The sequence below is a fragment of the Perca fluviatilis genome, chromosome 15 (assembly GCF_010015445.1).
Source record: "Perca fluviatilis chromosome 15, GENO_Pfluv_1.0, whole genome shotgun sequence".
NCBI classification, from domain to species: Eukaryota; Metazoa; Chordata; class Actinopteri; order Perciformes; family Percidae; genus Perca; species Perca fluviatilis.
This window is the reverse complement of record NC_053126.1, coordinates 25,927,695-25,945,134: the sequence shown is the minus strand read 5'-3', so window position 1 is coordinate 25,945,134 and position 17,440 is coordinate 25,927,695. Positions and strand designations below refer to the sequence as shown.

The following is a 17,440-nucleotide window of genomic DNA, read 5'->3' as shown; positions in this document are numbered from 1 at the left end:
CGCACGCACACACTGAGCTCTCAGGAGCCGCAGCACCATTTTACAACAAATGCCTTATCGCGCTGATGTGACCGAGCCCGACCCGACCCCAACCATAATTTCTAAATATCTGTCCGAACCCGGCCCGGCCCGCCGGGTATCCATGCCTTAATTGGCAAGTCACAAAGGCAGCTTGGGGATGTATTTGATAATGCGGTACTCAGGAAGGCCAGACAGATATCAGCAGACACCCTACACCCACTAAACTTAGAGTTTGAGTTGCTTCCATCTAGCCGTAGATTCAGGGTTCCAAGAGCGAGTCGGAACATTTATAAGAGATCTTTTATTCCCCATGCCATACATGAACTTAATTTAAAATTTAAAATGTTAATTGTAGATCGAAACTTACCTTATCTTCATCGTCTGCACTGTTTTCCATTCCTGTTGTTGCATGTCGATGGTATTAGTGTTGTACTGTTAACTGTGTGTATTTTAATGTAATTTTTAAATTGGTGTCATTGATGTATATCTGTCGGAGAAGTCGAAGACAAATTTCCACTAAGGTGGACAATAAAGTCTAATCAAATCAAATTTCTGGGACATGGATGCACACAGATGGAAAGCGAGAGAGGAGAGAGGAGCTCAGTGTGTCAAAGGAAGTCCCCCCGGTAGTCTTAAAACTAGAACGGCATAACTACGAGCTGGTCCAAGGCAAACCTGAGCCAGCTCTAAAAGGATTTGTAGATGAATCTGACGACTATGAAGAGAAGCAGAGAAGAGAAGGGGTGCCCTCGCTGGGGGAGGGTGTATACTTAATGCATTTCATGAGCAAAATCCACAAGGAAAGAGAAAAGGAACAGTAGAAAAAGCTGGTCAATCCTGGAAAAGATGGCATGTTTTTTTTTTTTTTTTTTTTTTTTTTTCTCTCTCTCTCATTTAGTTGTATGTCTAGTTTTGGGGGAATAAAATACCCACATGTTGAACCCACTCTTAAAGATGGAATTTTCTCAACCTGCTTCTGTCTGTCTGGCGAAGGTGTCCAATGTGAACATGCGCAACATTCTGCTGAAGTTAGAAAAGTAGAAAACATTTCTAAAATGTAGTTGCATTTTTGTCTCTGCTCTTCCAAGTGGTTTGAAGTGGGAGGGGCTCTGCTGCAAAAAATGTCACGTCAAATAAACATCTGATCTACCAATCAGGATTTAGCATTTGAATCATAATGTGATGACATCAAATCTGATAAAACCACACGCACACCATGCTGATGAAGCAGATGAGCGGAGTCTCTAAAGCTGCTTACACATATAGCCGACGGCCGACCGTTGACAGAAAAGCCTGTAGAGTTAAGCGCTTAAAAACTAATAACTATCTGCATTTTAAGATTTTGGGTATTTATAAAGAAATATTTAATTTTATAAAGAAATAAAAAAAACATTTTAAAATCAAACTGATTCTCTTAGCCCCTGTAATTTAAAAAAATAAAATTAGAGCATTTAGTAAGAAAGTGGTAGTATCAAAGAAGACCCAGTGGTAAACGGCAGTATACGCGGCGACCCAAGTTGCAGCACTTAAAGTGGGCTGGAACAATCCAGAAAGGTCTTCCGGCACCTTCTTTTAATAAGCAGTTTGGCAGTGTCATACATCAAACAAAGTTTCCTTTTGGGGACCTAATTTGAAATTGGGAAAAAGTTAAAAAGGTAATAAATTGCAATATGTCTAAAATCGCAATAATATCGTTTCGTGACATAAGTATTGTGATGTCAATGTTTCTTTCTTTCATTGTTTTTTTTTTTTTGGGGGGGGGCTGCCCGCCACCACTGAAAGAATAAAAAAAAAGGATATAATTATGCTATATATTCCCAAAAAGTGGATGCGCGAGATATACGCATACATGCAATTCGCTTCTCGTTTATATATTTTACGCGGCCCTTTTACACAGAAATGGATCATAAAGTGTCATTAGTTCTTTTAAATTAAACTACCTATTTACAGGAAATGACTTTTCCTTTTCTGTTTTTATCAGTTTTTTATTTAAACCCCCAGATCGTATAGTCCCACTGGACACTAAAAACAATACGTAGGCTGCACCTTTTCTCACCGTGCCGGTCTAATTTTCTACAGACACAAACTAATGTTGTCAGAAGAATTTGAAATGGAAAGAAAGTTTGACGCTTTAAGAGAGCAAATGGCACCCTCAGCAGCTAAATCATTTCCCGTCTCTGGTGAATGCACAGGATGAGATGTGGCTGCTTCCTTTTTCCTGCTGTATCCAGGAAATGGTGGTCATCAGGTTTGGTTGTGACACTCTGAGGAGAGAATGGAACTGTCGGAATGAGGGAAACGAGGGGGGGAGAGCGAGAGAGAGAGAGAGAGAGAGAGAGAAGTGAACTTGGTGTGCTGTACATGGTCATCCTCGAACTACAGCAAAGATGGCAGAGCGCCATGCATGTTACATCCCACATTGCTGTTGATGGAATCCAGAGTGAAATGCCGCTGGCTGACCAGGTAACTCGATTACAAAAATATCACGGACTGAAGGGTTATGGTGAACAAGGACCGGTGTAAAAGCCAACAACTGCCAAGTCCTAAAATTAGAGAACCGAAAGGGTCACGTTTTAAAATACTCACTAACTAACTAACTTCCCCCTAACCAGTGTTGGGAAGGATACTTTCAAAACGTATTTCGTTACAGAATACATGCCCACAAATGTAATTTGTAACGTATTCCGTTACGTTACTCAAGTAAGTAGTAGAGTAACGTATTCTGAATACTTGGATTACTTCAGGATTACTTCCACATTGAATTGCGTTTTGTAAGTGTAGGAATGCAGCTATCACATCCAGCTTACTAAACAGGCCTATAATGGTGTGTTCTTTTTATTCCAACTAGCTGAATGTGTACCTGAACAAGCAGATAGATTATTGTATTGGTAGTCCCGAACTGCATACTACAAAAATCTAACCGCAGTCTTGCTACCACGAGCTAATTTTAGCTAACGTTAGCTAGCATGTCAAACGATGCTAGTCAGTCTTTAAACGGCTCTGGAGCTAGTAAATCAGCACGTAGGAGAATGTAAAGTCGCACGTCAATGTTAAAATAGCAAGGTGACCAGTAAAACTACAGCAGACGACTACCCTTGGCTAATTAAAAAAATAACTTACTTTAAGATGCTTCTTCAGGTTGAAGGTGGAGTAATTTGGACGCTGAAAGGAGGTTGGTTGCTGGCAGGTTGCACTGCACAGTTATATTTCATTCTCCCTGTTTGTTCTTTAATGTGAAATGCTGTTTGAATTTCCAAGATAGAAACTTATTCCTGTCCTGGCTCTGTTGTGCTGGTTCCGACTCCATTGTGACTGATCACGCAAATAGCTATTTTTTTCGATTTCATATCGGGGCTTCTGGAAAATGCATAGAGTTGCCTTAATTTAGTCAGAGTGAAAAAACTCATGAAACAGGTAAGTATCGTCATGTAATCCATTGATTTCAACAATGTAACTGTATTCTAAATACCAACTATTTAAATTGTAACTGTAACGGAATACAGTTACTCATAATTTGTATTCTGAATACGTAACGCCGTTACATGCATTCCGTTACTCCCCAACACTGCCCCTAACCATACCAACTGGATAAAAGAAAGACATGCTATTATGAATTTCAACTTTAAGACAAAAGCTGCTTTGAAGCCCAAAGAGATTTCACACAACTGTGGTGCGGTGCGTGTCTCTTTGTTTCGAGTCGGCTGAAAAGAATTTTAATTTCCGTGAGCTGCAAAGGTTCATAACAAAAGATGAGGTAAAAAAAATAGATCAAAGGCCACACTTCGACTCCTCACCCCCTCTTCACTGAAAGCACCCTTATGAATGAATTACCCTGTCAAATGAACTACCTTTTTTGGTGTTTATGTATGAAATGAATCGTCCTCATCTACAGACTTAGAAGAACACCCAGATCAGGCCCTTAGAGCCTATATATTGATGTCCGAATAAGCAGCATACAAACAATTCTACTTTTGGCAGAAAGCCCCATCGCTCAGAGTAAGAAGCTGATTGAGAAAGTCGGTCCCAACTGCCTTAAATGTGATGAGGTGTTGTGACCCAACAACGCAGCAAGATGTTGGTTTGGACCACTTTTGGCCATGCAGTACAGTGCAGACAGTTCCAAACGGGGCGCGGCTTAAGTTAAGTCCTACACGAAACAAATAGGTGATGTTAACAAAGTGTTTCCTAAAGCCAAATGGCGTGTTCACTGTACGCATTTTGAGCTCTCCACGTGTATGTCTACGCTGTATACAGCGGATGTAAACATGGCGACGCCATGTGGCGTGTTATCGCGAGAACGTGCCGTACTATCGCGAGTCAAGGCAACACTCACAGTGAGTAATAGTCATACAAATTTCCACTATGGAACCAGTTCCTACGCAAACGGTAGTATTCGGACCGGATTACAACGCAAATTTCAGTTCCGACTGAAATATTTCCCCTCTGTCGCTCCGGACAGCGGCAGGCTCTTTCTTTATTTTTTTTCTTTCTCCCTTTTCCGCCGAGTGGCGCACGTGTCCGCTCGCGGTGTAAAGCGCGTGTCCGTGCTAATCTCCAACATGCACTCTACAATCATTGCTGATAGACTGCTTTTTGTGCACGCTCCGTTTCGGACGTAAAAATATCCCACTTTCTCTGTAGTCTACCGTTAATGTAGGCTACTTTTTAAAATGCCATATTTTCCCTCTGGGCTCACCAAAACGGATGTAAAAGCATACCATTAACTGCACGTGATCGCACTTGCTCTGCTAGTCTCGTATCTTGCCAGAGAAGGCAAATATGGTCATTTTTCTGCAAAAGAACTGCTAAAGTTTGAAGCTGGTTGGCATACCATAAAAAAACTCCATAAAAGAGCCTTTCTTTGATGTCATTTTTCAGTTTTTCAAGAATCCGTTTAGGAATCGGTTAGGAATCGGAATCGTTTTAAAAGTACCGGGTCGGCATCGGAATCGTAAAAATCCAAACGGTACCCAACCCTACTGATGTATTCTCAGCTCTGATAGCCGACAGCTGTCTGCTCTGAACGCATTCACCATCACACACTCTCTCATGTAGCCTACACACTAAGCACCGAGCTATTCCTTAAAGGAGCTTCCCCGGTCTTGTAACACGAGGAGAGCCTGCCAGAGCTTCTTGCATTTGGTCCGAAAGTCCGAGCCATCCAAAAAAATGCTTTCACAGTATAAACGAACCGGACCGAGCCCACCTCTTTTGATCGGACCAATATTTGGTCTTTTGATCCGGACCGTGGTCCGTGAGGCAGGTTTCACACCTGTGATTTTGGTTCGGATCAAACTGAAAAGTCCGAAAGTCCGGACCAAATGAGCTAGGTGTGAAAACGGCCTTAAATGGACATGACACCAGTGCTCCTCGAGTAAACAAGGCCAGGGAAGGAGGCTGCTGGTGCGTATCGCAGCGCGTCTGTTCAGCCTTCATGAATGTGTGCATGATTTGAAATACGGGAGATAATGCATTGACGCACATCGCGGAGGGTGACTCATCAAATTGTAGGATCGGGAGCAAGAGATGCTCCTGATCCTACAATTTGATGAGTCATCCTCTGTCACACACATGCAGATCAAATTTTGCGTTACACTAACGCACACGTAACACACACACACACACTGTGTTCGAAACCGTTCCCTCATTCACTCCCTCACTATTCCCTAGATAGTGTTAGTATAAACTATATATCTAGTGGACTATATAGTGAATGAAATGAACGGTGGTGAATTCGAACACCACTACAAAATGGCGAAGGCACTATATAGTGCACTGTTTTCCGTGATGGGGAAACGCTTTCCAACACAGCTTCTGGCTTCCAAGCACACAGAGAGCTCAGTGTAATAGGCTGTCTGTGTTTAAGGGTAATGCTGTCTGCTTTCACTGCTCAACGCTGGCTGCATAATGTTTCTAAAGCAGCTTTCGTCCTTCTTTGTGTTCAGTGCATTCATACATTTTCTTTTACCTGGAGAAGGTTGTTGTTGCCCCCAGTAAAACTGTGCCACTGCAGTACAAAGCTCATCCAACATGTAATTACAGGAGACCCTCCTCTCACTGTCTCTGTGACTCTGTGTTAGTTTATATATTCAGCTGTCTTTCCTTATGTGTTGCCTTTTTTGTGTCATCTCGTCCCTGTTGACATTTCAACTCTTTTCTGTTTTACACCGGGGGGGGGGACTGAGCAAACGTTTGAGAGAAGGAGAAGAATAAAAAGTTTCAGTTGCTGTCCTGCTCCCTCTTCCTTGTGTGTTTTATTTTTTATTTTTACCATAGCGTTTTCTCCTTCTATTTTGTTTTCTTTTATCCTGACTGTCTAAAAGGCAGTTTGATTACATGTATGGTCAGCTGCCACTACTAAGTGGGCTGGTTGTTGCCATAAAAGCTTTCTGTGATATGAAAAATTTAAAAAAAAATCATAAGAATTCACTACTCTCGGATCATGGACTCCTGGTCCCTGGGGGGGGGCGCGAAACGCAACGAGTCCCCTCGGAAGGTTCCGATGTCCGTGGAAAGTTCCTGCAGTCAAAAAGAGGTTTAAGGGCCACAAACAAAGTTTGGCTTACTCAGCAGTGGGGAATGTGTGGTTCGCATCAGCAGCGACTCAACACCGCTCAGATACGTCTGAAAAGTGCTCAGTTAACCGTCAATTAAGGCCAATCCTTTCTCTGTGAATGCAGCGTCAGATGAATGGGTCGAGTGTTAGTAGAGAGTGCCAGACTCAAACTCTGAACAAGTGAATGGAGTCTGCATGGATGGATGTATGATGCTGCCTGCGCAGAGACGGTATAATGGCCTCATCACTGTGTGTGTGTGTGTGTGTGTGTGTGTGTGTGTGTGTGTGTGTGTGTGTGTGTGTGTGTGTGCGCCCCCGTGTGCCGTGTGTGTGCCCTGCTCCCCATTGGGCTGGTATTTGCTGTTTCAGCAGGGTCTCTCTGGGTTGATAGTGCTCTATCATGGAAAATTCCATAGTGTGTGTGTGTGTGTGTGTGTGTGTGTGTGTGTGTTGGAGATGACAATATGTATCGATATTTTCACTTTGTGTTGATAATATTGGATTATTGGGTTGAATTAAATCAATATATTTAGATCCAGAACGTGTGTGTGTGTGTGTGTGTGTGTGTGTGTATTCCCCTGGTTTCTTCTGCCTGTGTTTATGTTCGGATACACTTCAGCTTCTCCAGATACACACACACACACACACACAAAAAAAAAAAAAAACACAAAACACACACACACACACACACACACACGGCATGTTATGTCTGACCTTCTTCTATAGTCTCCCTTTCCTTATCTTTAACTCCTCATGCTGCTGCTTTTTTTTTCTTTTCTTTTTTATCTCTTCCTGTTTTACACCTCTAGTGACTCAGTCTTTTTTTTTTTTTTTTCACATTTCAACATCTTTCTCAATTTTAAACCGTAAAAATGAAGATATTAACGTTATACGACACCACAGATCCTTTTTTATAAGGACAACGCCAGAAAAGAAAAGGCATGGAGTTTAAATGCAGGAGTGCTTGGATTGGAAGGTAGATACTAGCTTAATAAAAACTAGTTCTTTCAACAACTTATAGAAACAATAAAAATAAAAAAAGACACTCCCCGTGGGGTATGGCGTGAAATATAATCATAGTTGATGAGGCAAATTCTTGAATGCAACACCAAAGACAGTTTGCAGACATTCCCTGCCCGCATCCTCCGTACCGGACAGCAACCTAAATACAGAGGGCGATGAAATGTTTAAAGTGATTGATTACCAACCACAAGCAAGTTTCAAGTTGATTTTTATACCGGATAAACTGAAATCAACTGCTACTTGAAAAGCAGGAAATAAAAAAATAAAAAACGTTACAGTATGCTTGGGAAAATGGTCAGCAGGAATGTAAAATAGTGTCTGGATTTTGTAGTTTGGTGGCTGAAACATGGCAAAAAAAAACTCATTCTAGCTCTTTAAAGCATCATGTAGTAAAGAGTAGGCCTTCCCAGGCTAAATCTGTTCTCTCCTTATCATGTTTTCCGGGCCTCCCTCAGGCATTATCTCTTGCTTATCTTTCAATTTTCCATTCATTGTCCTGCTTCCTTCTACTGTAAAGACCCTCTCTCCCTCCCTGTTGTTGTTCTCAACCAGCCATTTTCCCTTCACGCCTGTTAATGGTTTGTGTTTCCGGTTTTATTTAGTCTGTTCTCTTTAGTAATTTTAATCTTTAGTGTGTTTGAGTTGATTCCCGTCCCCATTAGCTGGACGATTTGTGCTCGTCACTGTTTAAATAAAGGATTGGTTCTTAGGTCGCAACGTCTCCTTTTGTTATTATGTAACCAGGGAGCCTAAATGGTTTCAAAACGCTTTAATTTACTATAAATTCTTGATCCCTTTGTATGAACATGAAATGTGATTGCCCTGACACACCAACCCGATAATCGTCCTTCGGACAGTCTGGCGAGGTCGGTGACTCGAGTCTGTTCGGTGTGTTCCGTGCCGTCGGAGGAGCCGTCAGCCTTCATACGGGCCGATTTCACTTGTTGAATCGGAAGGCGGGCAGTCAGACTCAATGACCAATCGGATTGGTGGAGTGCTAACCCGGAAATGACCTGATGAAATGATCTGACGAAAATCTTTTAAACTGACCTTTTGTCGATCTGAAATGAAGACAGATTCAGCAACTGAACGGCCTATTTCTCGCTTAAAATGTTTTCAGAGGCACGTTTCGGTGAACTATTTTCGTAAAATACGATCGCGTATTTCCGAACGAGCCGCTATGATCGTCGGGGAGAAACCAGACCCACGTGACGCTTACATCCAATCAGCTGCCAGTTTTCATTTTTTTGGGCGACAATATAGATTAGCGCCGCCTGCTGTTATGGAGACGTATTACGTCAAGTGGCAGTACGCTCAAGTTGGCGTCGCTTCGGTGTGTTCTGAGGCACTTTCTGGACCAACTCCGGGAGACGGTCAGCCCGACGGCCTTTTCTGCCGAAGGTCGGCCGTCGGGTTGGTGTGTCGGAGCCTTAAAATAACTTTTAAAAACCTGTTTCTTTCCTGCCTGACAGACTGCAAGCGGCAAATTTTCACTAGTCGTCACACGTTTCTAATGAATGATTTTATCGTATGATTTATGTGAGAGTAACCACTGACATTGGTACACACACACACACACTCCCACACGGCCAGCCTATGTAAACAGAAATGGTGTACGTGTTTATTTGCACGTAGAGCGGGGAAGTGAGATCCGATCACAAGTGGTCACTCAAGACTCATTTGGAGACGCATTGTGCTGCCAGGTGGGAACACCCGTACCTAAACCTGTCCACTTGTGATCGGATCACACAGATGGGAGTTTAATACCAGGTGAAAATGCGGCCTAAGTTGTGTGTGTGCGTGTGCGTGTGCGCGTGTGTGGATTGTCCGTCCCAGCCCTGCTCTCCTCCAGCCGGAAGCTTGCCGTCCAGAGAGGCTGTGATTACATTAACATCACATCTATCGAGTTAAGATGGATCAGACGCTCTGCTCACTCTGCTCTGTGCTTTCAAACTATAAAATGTATTCAGGCTCCTGCTGCCGATGTGTGTGTAGCTGCACGAATGCTCCGCAAGCCTTCCTGGATGAATGTAACTTTAATAAAACTCTCTAATGAAAAGAGTCTGTTAACATCTGTAAGCCCGGTGCTTACAGTTCTTGTGCTCGATTTTCCTCCCTTCGTTGCTGTTACTCATCCCTGTCCATTATAAGAAACAAATTCCACAGGGGGACAAATCTACCTTTTTCTAAATATTTTGGGGAGGGGGGAGACATATCCGTTGAACCTCCCCCACCCCCCAATGTCTATGCCTATGCTGGCACTTGTAATAGTGTTATATCCTGATTTTGTAACATGGAAAATAACCTCCCCTCATTTGTCAACAACTACAGAAATTCTGAGAAATATTGATTTGAGTGCTGGACCTGGTGCCTCTCTCATTTTTTTTTTTTTTTTTTGGTTTATTTTTTTTATAATTGGTTAACAGCCCTCCCTCCCCCTTCTCATGTCTTTTGTTGTTCGCTGTAACGGAAAGTTAATCAATGGAGGTTTTCTTTTTCTGCCTTTCCCTAATTGGTTGACACAGCTTGTGATGTCGTAAATGATGATGATGTAAGTCCCGCGCCAACGTGAATGAGGAGACTGTGTTTTCTGTCTCTCTCAGGTCATAGCGGCGTTGGGCTGTCCTCAAATTGGTGTTGCCATGGTAACGAGAGTTCTGAGAATGGCTCCAGCGGGGTCACTGATTCAGTGTTGGGTTTTCAAAAAACTGAACAAAGGCGTGCGTGCGTGCCAGAATGTGTGTGTGTGTGTGTGTGAAGTGTGTGTGTGAAGTGTGTGTGTGTGTGGGGAACATAGACAGTATATAAACTGGACCAACAGATCCCGTTGCTCTGGACGGAGACCAGTGAAGGATATTAGAAGCACTTTTCCAGTGAGAGCTGAGCGTTACTGAGCAGCCTCCAACTGAGAGATACAACGTAGATGTGACGTGAGCAACCTGTCTGAAAGTTGGAAGTCTTCTGGTAGCTGTGCCAAGAGAAATCTCAATCATTCTGAATCTTACAGAGATGCAGAGCGTAGGTATATGTAAGGAGATAACATGGGCACAGGCTAATTATTGCTAACTAAAATGCTAGTTAACATTACTAATTAAACCTAAACAGTTAATGTAAGCTAATGTAAGTCGAAACTGCCTGCGAGCTTCACCTGTACTATACAGTAATTCCTCTACTATGCAACAGTAAGTCGCGTGGTTATGACACAAACGTTAGCCTATTTTTACAAAAGCGTCTGCTACGGAGCCATAACGTGAGGTACAAGGGAATGGAGCCTTTTATACATTGTCGTGTTTCTTTAGAACTAAAAACGATGGACAAATGGAGTCTTTAAACTCTTTTTGATAAAGATTATGCGTCAAGGTTAGGCGTCAAAATGACGGGAGGTGATATTGTTGTACGCATAAAATGCGCATGGTCAAGCCGAAGCCTTTACCCCTTGGTGGGGAATGTTGTCACCACGATCAGTTCTAAATGTGTCCTCCTCTTTCCAGGTGTTTAACTTCTTCTGCTGTGCTCCCTCTTGAGTGACCACCCCCGCTTCTTCCCCGCCCTTTGACTCCACCTCTTCCGTGATGTCATCTCAGGCCACGCCCATCCAAGGGTCCCGACCAGTGACCCCTCCACTGATCTCTCCAGGATCCCCACAGTCTCCATTTTCACCAGGTACAGTATTCTTTTTTTTAAGTGCTCTGACAGTTAAAGACTGTTGACATAATAACTGTACGGTACTGTAACCTCTCCTAAAAGGGGCACTGATTTTACACATGAAGAATAGAAATACTGAAGGCTGCATTACAAACTGGAGCAATGTATTTGAAAGATGTGGTCAGTTACCAGACAGAAAGGATCTAATAAATGATGTTATCAACTTGCATTATGGGAAAGAATCCAGCGCTTAGAGTTCATAATACTATAAGTCGGTATATCTCGGCCTCTGCTACAAATTTCTGAAAATTACCTATTTTGATAAATAAAAAAAAGATTGACCCGTATAGTTGAAACGGATTGGCATATCGCAATTTCACCGTTAAATTTAGATCAGCAAAGCCAGCAGATGATCGTGACAAGGTTTGGGGATGATTGGCCCAAAAATCAAGTTTTTTTTTTTTGTTTTTTTTGTTTTTTGAGAAAATTGAGACAAAGTCACAAGATTTCACTGGTTAGAGCAGAAGATCGCTGGAAAGATGCAGAAAAATTGGGAGATTTAAAAATGATGATCATTTTTTGACCCCTGGCAAAAACTTGGTTGTTACAGCGCCACCTTGAGGCCATTGAGTGTTATTTTATTTGCCTGAGTAGTTAGTGGAATTTGCAACCCACCTGACAATTTGCTAAAACACCTTTAGCCTACTTTTAGACTTTCGACTTTATTGTCCCCAAGGGGAAATTCTTTGTCACAAACACCGTACGTTATGGACACAGCCCGCTCACAGAGAAACACAAGTACAAACACAACAGAATGACATGCAGAGAAATAAAACAAAAATAAAAGACTCTTGTTTAGGGCCGCTATAGTCTATGTACACGACGATCTGTCCAATCTGAGTTTTCTGTTCCACGACTAAAACAACTTTTGAACGTACGCACGTTCCACCAAAACAAGTTCCTTCCCGAGGCTATTTTGCAGAGTCGCCGTTGCTCCGTTCGGCGCTCAGACGATTGCGATTGGTTTAAAGAAGTGCCAATAAACCAGAGCACGTTATTCTCCCATCCCGGCATGTTGTGTGGACTCGCCAGACCCTCCTCCGCAGCGCTGTGGAGGAAGGCCTGGCAAAGCGAGAACAGGGCTGCTATGGCGGTCAGGGACCGGTAACCGGTCCAGAGGGTGCGAATTGTGTAGTTTTTTTTTTTTTTGTGTGTGTGTGTGTGTGTGTTGTGTGTGTTTTTTTTTTTTTTTTTTTTTTTTTTTTTTTTGTGTGTGTGTGTGTGTGTGTGTGTGTGTGTGTGTGTTTTCCTGTGCTATTGTGGTTGCGGTGTGTGTGATGGCCTTAAAATTGAGATCAGACAGTGTGGGTGTGGGGAGGACCAATTCATTTAGCAGCAGTGTGGGTGATAACAAAGGCACCGTGGAGACCAAGTAACCAAGTTAAGTCAAGTACATTTTGCTGCTAGTACTTCTGTACTTTTAGGATTTCTTGTGCAGGACCTTTTCTTGTAATGGAGTTTTTTTTTACATTTTTGCTGTATTGGTACTTCAACTGAAGTATAGGATCTGAAATACTTCTTCAACCACTGATGCTTAGTCACTCTACTGGTGAATTGTCTGACATTGTTTCCTGGAAGTGTAGCACAGAAACCAACAGTATACTGCCGTGTGTTATTTAATGTATGATGTAACACATAGTTGTTGTTTTTTTGTCCAATCAGAGTCCCTGCATCCTCCAGCCTGCAGGCAAAGAGACCGCTCTCCTTCCCCCATGAGAGGTTACCTCATCCCCAGCCCTCTGCCCACACGCAGAAACAGGACCTGCTCAGCGTGAGTACACACACACACACACACAAACAAACAAAGTGTTTTCCCTAGCCTTGTGTAAGACCGCACGTATTTGGCGTGGGAAGGAAATTTAACGTTTAAAAAAATAAATAAAATGAAATTTCTGCATACATTTTGTCTCTTTTTGGTCATTTGTGTTTCCTTTGGGGTAGTTTTGGGTCTCTGTGATCATGTGGTGTCTCTTTGTAGTCGGTTTGTGTCCCTTTTTTTTTGTGGTAGTTTCGCGTCTTTTTCACATCACTTTGGACCATTATCACCATATCTGTCTAAAAAGTTGGAAAAGCTAGAGCAGATAATAAATAAATAAATAACACTCAAAAAACTTTAAGAAAAAACTTAAAGCTAAAGAAGTCCGACTACAATCATTAGCTCTGAGAAAAGTCGTTTAGTTACATTCATACGGCTTAGGTTCTGCCCAAAACGGCTCTGGTGCTGCACCTAAACCTTACAGTGGCAGGGAAAACCCTACACACACACACACACACACACACACACACACACACACACACACACACACACACACACACAGTGTATGAAATGGCCTTATGAGCCAGGGAAGTGAGTGTAATATTACTATTTATGTTTCCAGTTTCCATGTGAAGTTTGTTGAATGCATTAGGTACTCGTAGAATCTGGAATGGAGTTAAAGGCAAAACATTAGCCAGCCTTAACCTACCTTTCATTTGTCTCGAATCATTTCTACTGTTCCTATTGGAAACTGCAACATGATCAGCTTGTCCAGATGTAGACGCATCCAAGTCAGAGTACCTTCTTCGGTCTAAAATAAAGTCAAGTATGGTGATTTTCTTTTCCTACGTTTTTCGACCGGAGAAGGGGAATGAGAAGCGCTTGAGGTACTCCCACTTCCCGGTCCCTTTCCTCTGTTGAAAAACTTAGAAAAATAACGAAAAAAGACTTTCGCCAGAGAAGGAGAGACGGGTCGAAGTACACCTGCTTCCGTGGCGTCGCTTTAATGGTTAGTGGCGGAATCTGGCTGTCCCTCGTAGGATTGAGAAGATGAAGAAGAAAAGGTGGTGCCTGCACACATTTCACATACCGCAGACGAGAAACATTCAATCATGAGTTTGTACCCTGTTGGCTAAGTTACATATTGTAGAATATAGGGGTAAAGTGGGCCGGAACGATCCGGACAACCTTTTTTTTCTCTCTCACCTTCCACTTCTTCCACCCTTCTGTCTGTCTCTCTGTCTCTCTCTATTTCTTTCTTTCTTTCTTTCTCTGTGTGTGCAGGACGGCTCGTGCATCAGAGGGTCCGTTGTTCACTGGTGTGTGTAAATGCTTCTCCCGCTCCAAAGGCCATGGCTTCATCACGCCATCCGATGGGGGCAGCGACATCTTTGTCCACATCTCAGAGTAAGTGTGCGGGAGTTGGCAACTTAACGACTAATAGATTAATCTTTGCAGCTCTAGCACTGAGTTGATGTGGGTGAGTGTCCTGGCTGGGGAGTGCATATTGGGGGGGGGGGTGCAATGGTTTTTATGAGGGCTAAAAGCCCTTCAAACGATGGAAGAAAGAGGACAGCTTTCTGAATAAAATCTATTTTAATTTACCATAATATCTTCTAATGACTAATCCCATTATGTGGAAACGATGTGAAGAGAAAGGCGAGACACACAGCGGTGCGGTTATTCTGGGGGCGAAGCTTGTCGATGTTTTTCCTTCATTGTCTCTGATGAGGTGTGTGAGAGGGCTGCTTTTTTAATCTCTGACCTCAAACAATGTCAGTCTGTGTAGAAGTAGAGGGACACACACTCTCTCTAACAGGGATGGCAGTAGCTACAGGAGTGTGTAGGAGGACAACAGATTATCTGATGGCCTTCATCACAGTGCCTTTGTTATCACACACAGGCTTAAAATGCATAGACGTCAGCAGTATATATACATACATACACACATACACTCACAGTTTTTGCTTCCCGATTCCGATACCTGAACTTGCGTATCGGCCGATACCGAGTACCGATCCGATACCGGTGTGTTATATATTTTATTATGTTTTAACAACCATATACTACTATCCCTGTATGGATGTGAATGATTTCTATCTTTGTTGTCAGTCTGGCTCAGGTTAAACTCTTTGTGAAACATGAGCAAATACAAACAATGAATGCCACAGAACTTTATCTTTTTATCCAGTTTGACAGTCAGTTATAACGGAAAAAGAACATAAATAAACTACTTTAATGTAGATTTTCTTTAGGGCTTTATTGCATGGAATCGGATCGGTGAATAAACTCCAGTACTTCCGATACCAGCGTTTTAGGCAGTATCGGACCATATATATACACGCACGCGCATTCTACCGGTCAAAAGTTTGGGGTCACTTAGAAATTTCCACTCCATTACAGACCTAATACCAGCTGAGATCAGTTGCATTGTTTTTTTTTAATCCAAGCAACAGTTTTCAGATTATATTATGTCCTTACATAATTACAAAAGGGTCGTCAATATATAGACTTATCTGAAACAAAATCAGAGTATCTGAATTCACCAAACTTTGCACCGCTGGTCCAGCACCAAAAGGGCAAGAGGAGACGAATGAGTCCAGTACAGTACTAGGACAGGCCCGACTGCCGCTCTGCTTCCACTGTTTCATAATTTGTACCGTCAAAGCTCTTTTCTTTCTTCCCCTCTCCCCTCCAGCATCGAGGGCGAGTACGTGCCGGTGGAAGGTGACGAGGTGAGCTACAAAATCTGCTCCATCCCTCCCAAACACACGAAGATCCAGGCGGTGGAGGTGGCCATAACCCACCTCAAGCCGGGAACCAAACACGAGACCTGGGCCGGACGCGTGGTCAGCAGTTGAGCGCTGTCACTTGCGGGGGGAGGGGGGTGGGTCAAAGAGGCCGTGGCCCGAGGTGGGTGGGTAGGGTCATATAGAGAAAATTAAGAGGCATGGCAAGGATGGGGAGAATCGAAACAAGGGTTGTTAGCAGGCACAGTGGGCAGTAGGGCTGGGTATCGTTCAAAATGTTCAATACCAACACCGTGACTTTGATACCGGTTCCTAAACGCTACTTTTTTGGATACCGTAATTGATTGATTGAAACAAAAAGAAATTATAACATTACACGTTATGGTCTAGTCCCTGTGCGTAACGTAGATTATTTTCCCGCGTGCATTATTAGATCTTGGTAGAAGCATGCTGCATGCTCATTGGCTCTCTGACGCTGATTAGATTTACTCCTTAGGTATTGAAATTGGGTATTGAATTTTCTTTCGACACTCGACAGTAAGGACACAATTCGGTCGGAGCCTAAAAGGTATTGAAATCGGTACCCAGCCCTAGTGGGTGAAGGGGAAACCCAAGCAGGAAATTAAAGGATGGCTGAGGCGACTAGTAAAGGTTTAAACTAGAGGGAAATATTCATGATCTCATAGTTTCCTTATGTTGAAATGTGGGAACCTTCTTCTGCCATACCTGGGAAATGAGGAACTATACTTTGGGAAAATATACAGTTGGTTTGACTGGTAGGTGAATAGATACGTGATTACAGTGGAGGAGATGTTTATCATAGAAAGTCGTTTGTTTTTTTGCTTAGACTCGTAGACATATTGTGGGGCTTACTTTTTTTTTTTTTTTTTTTTTTACCTTATGTGATGAGGAAATTCATTTCAGTTGCAATTATTCATATCCTGGAAAACTGAGATTCATTTAGTTGAATTCAACTTAACAGCATTTGAAACTAGAATTACTGCGTGTGCCTACTTCTACCCAGAGAACTGACGGCTCTGTTTGTGCCTACTTAAGCTAACTATCATCTGTATTTGATCATGTGTGGGTGACTATATGAGTGAATTAAAGCATTTTCAACAGGTATATAATAGTGGATTCTGCATTTATATTTTTTTATTTTAGCAAATGACGTGTTTCCTAGAGTGATTAACTGGGCCGGTGTTGTACTGAACTCTATTTCCCCATCGAGATCCCGCTACCTTAAAGGTCCAGTGTGTAACGTGTTTAGCTCATTATCAAAATCTGTGTTGTCCTTTTTCATGACTATTTACCACCACCATCAATTCCAAGTATTCCTTTTGGCTTGAAATTTTACATTTGCATTCACATGAACTGGGGTAGACGCCATTGACATATATATATAATGGACCAACAGATCCCGTTGCTCTGGACGGAGACCAGTGAAGGATATTAGAAGCACTTTTCCGGTGATGGCCAGCTTTACTGCGCAGCCTCCAACTGACGGAGACAACGTAAATGTGACGTGAGCAACGTGTCTGAAAGTTGTAAGTCTTCTGGTAGCTGTGCCAAGAGAAATCTCAATCATTCCCAATCTTACAGAGACGGAGGGTAGGTATATGTAAGGAG

At 42.6% G+C, this 17,440-nt stretch overlaps 1 protein-coding gene across 3 annotated transcripts in view; it reads left to right on the top strand.

The window, feature by feature from the left end:
* carhsp1 (calcium regulated heat stable protein 1) overlaps window positions 1-16,936 on the top strand; it is a 28,801-nt gene extending 11,865 nt beyond the window's left edge. For 2 of the 3 annotated variants that reach the window (XM_039825857.1, XM_039825855.1), the window contains 4 exons: window positions 11,092-11,263; window positions 12,968-13,076; window positions 14,346-14,468; window positions 15,760-16,936. In XM_039825857.1, coding sequence (XP_039681791.1) covers window positions 11,173-11,263; window positions 12,968-13,076; window positions 14,346-14,468; window positions 15,760-15,922 — 486 coding nt within the window. In that variant the 5' untranslated portion in view covers window positions 11,092-11,172 and the 3' untranslated portion in view covers window positions 15,923-16,936. Of the gene's footprint in view, window positions 1-10,577; window positions 10,619-11,091; window positions 11,264-12,967; window positions 13,077-14,345; window positions 14,469-15,759 lie in introns of those variants that run through there. The other variant, XM_039825858.1, reaches the window with a different exon arrangement.
* Window positions 16,937-17,440: the final 504 nt, after the last annotated feature.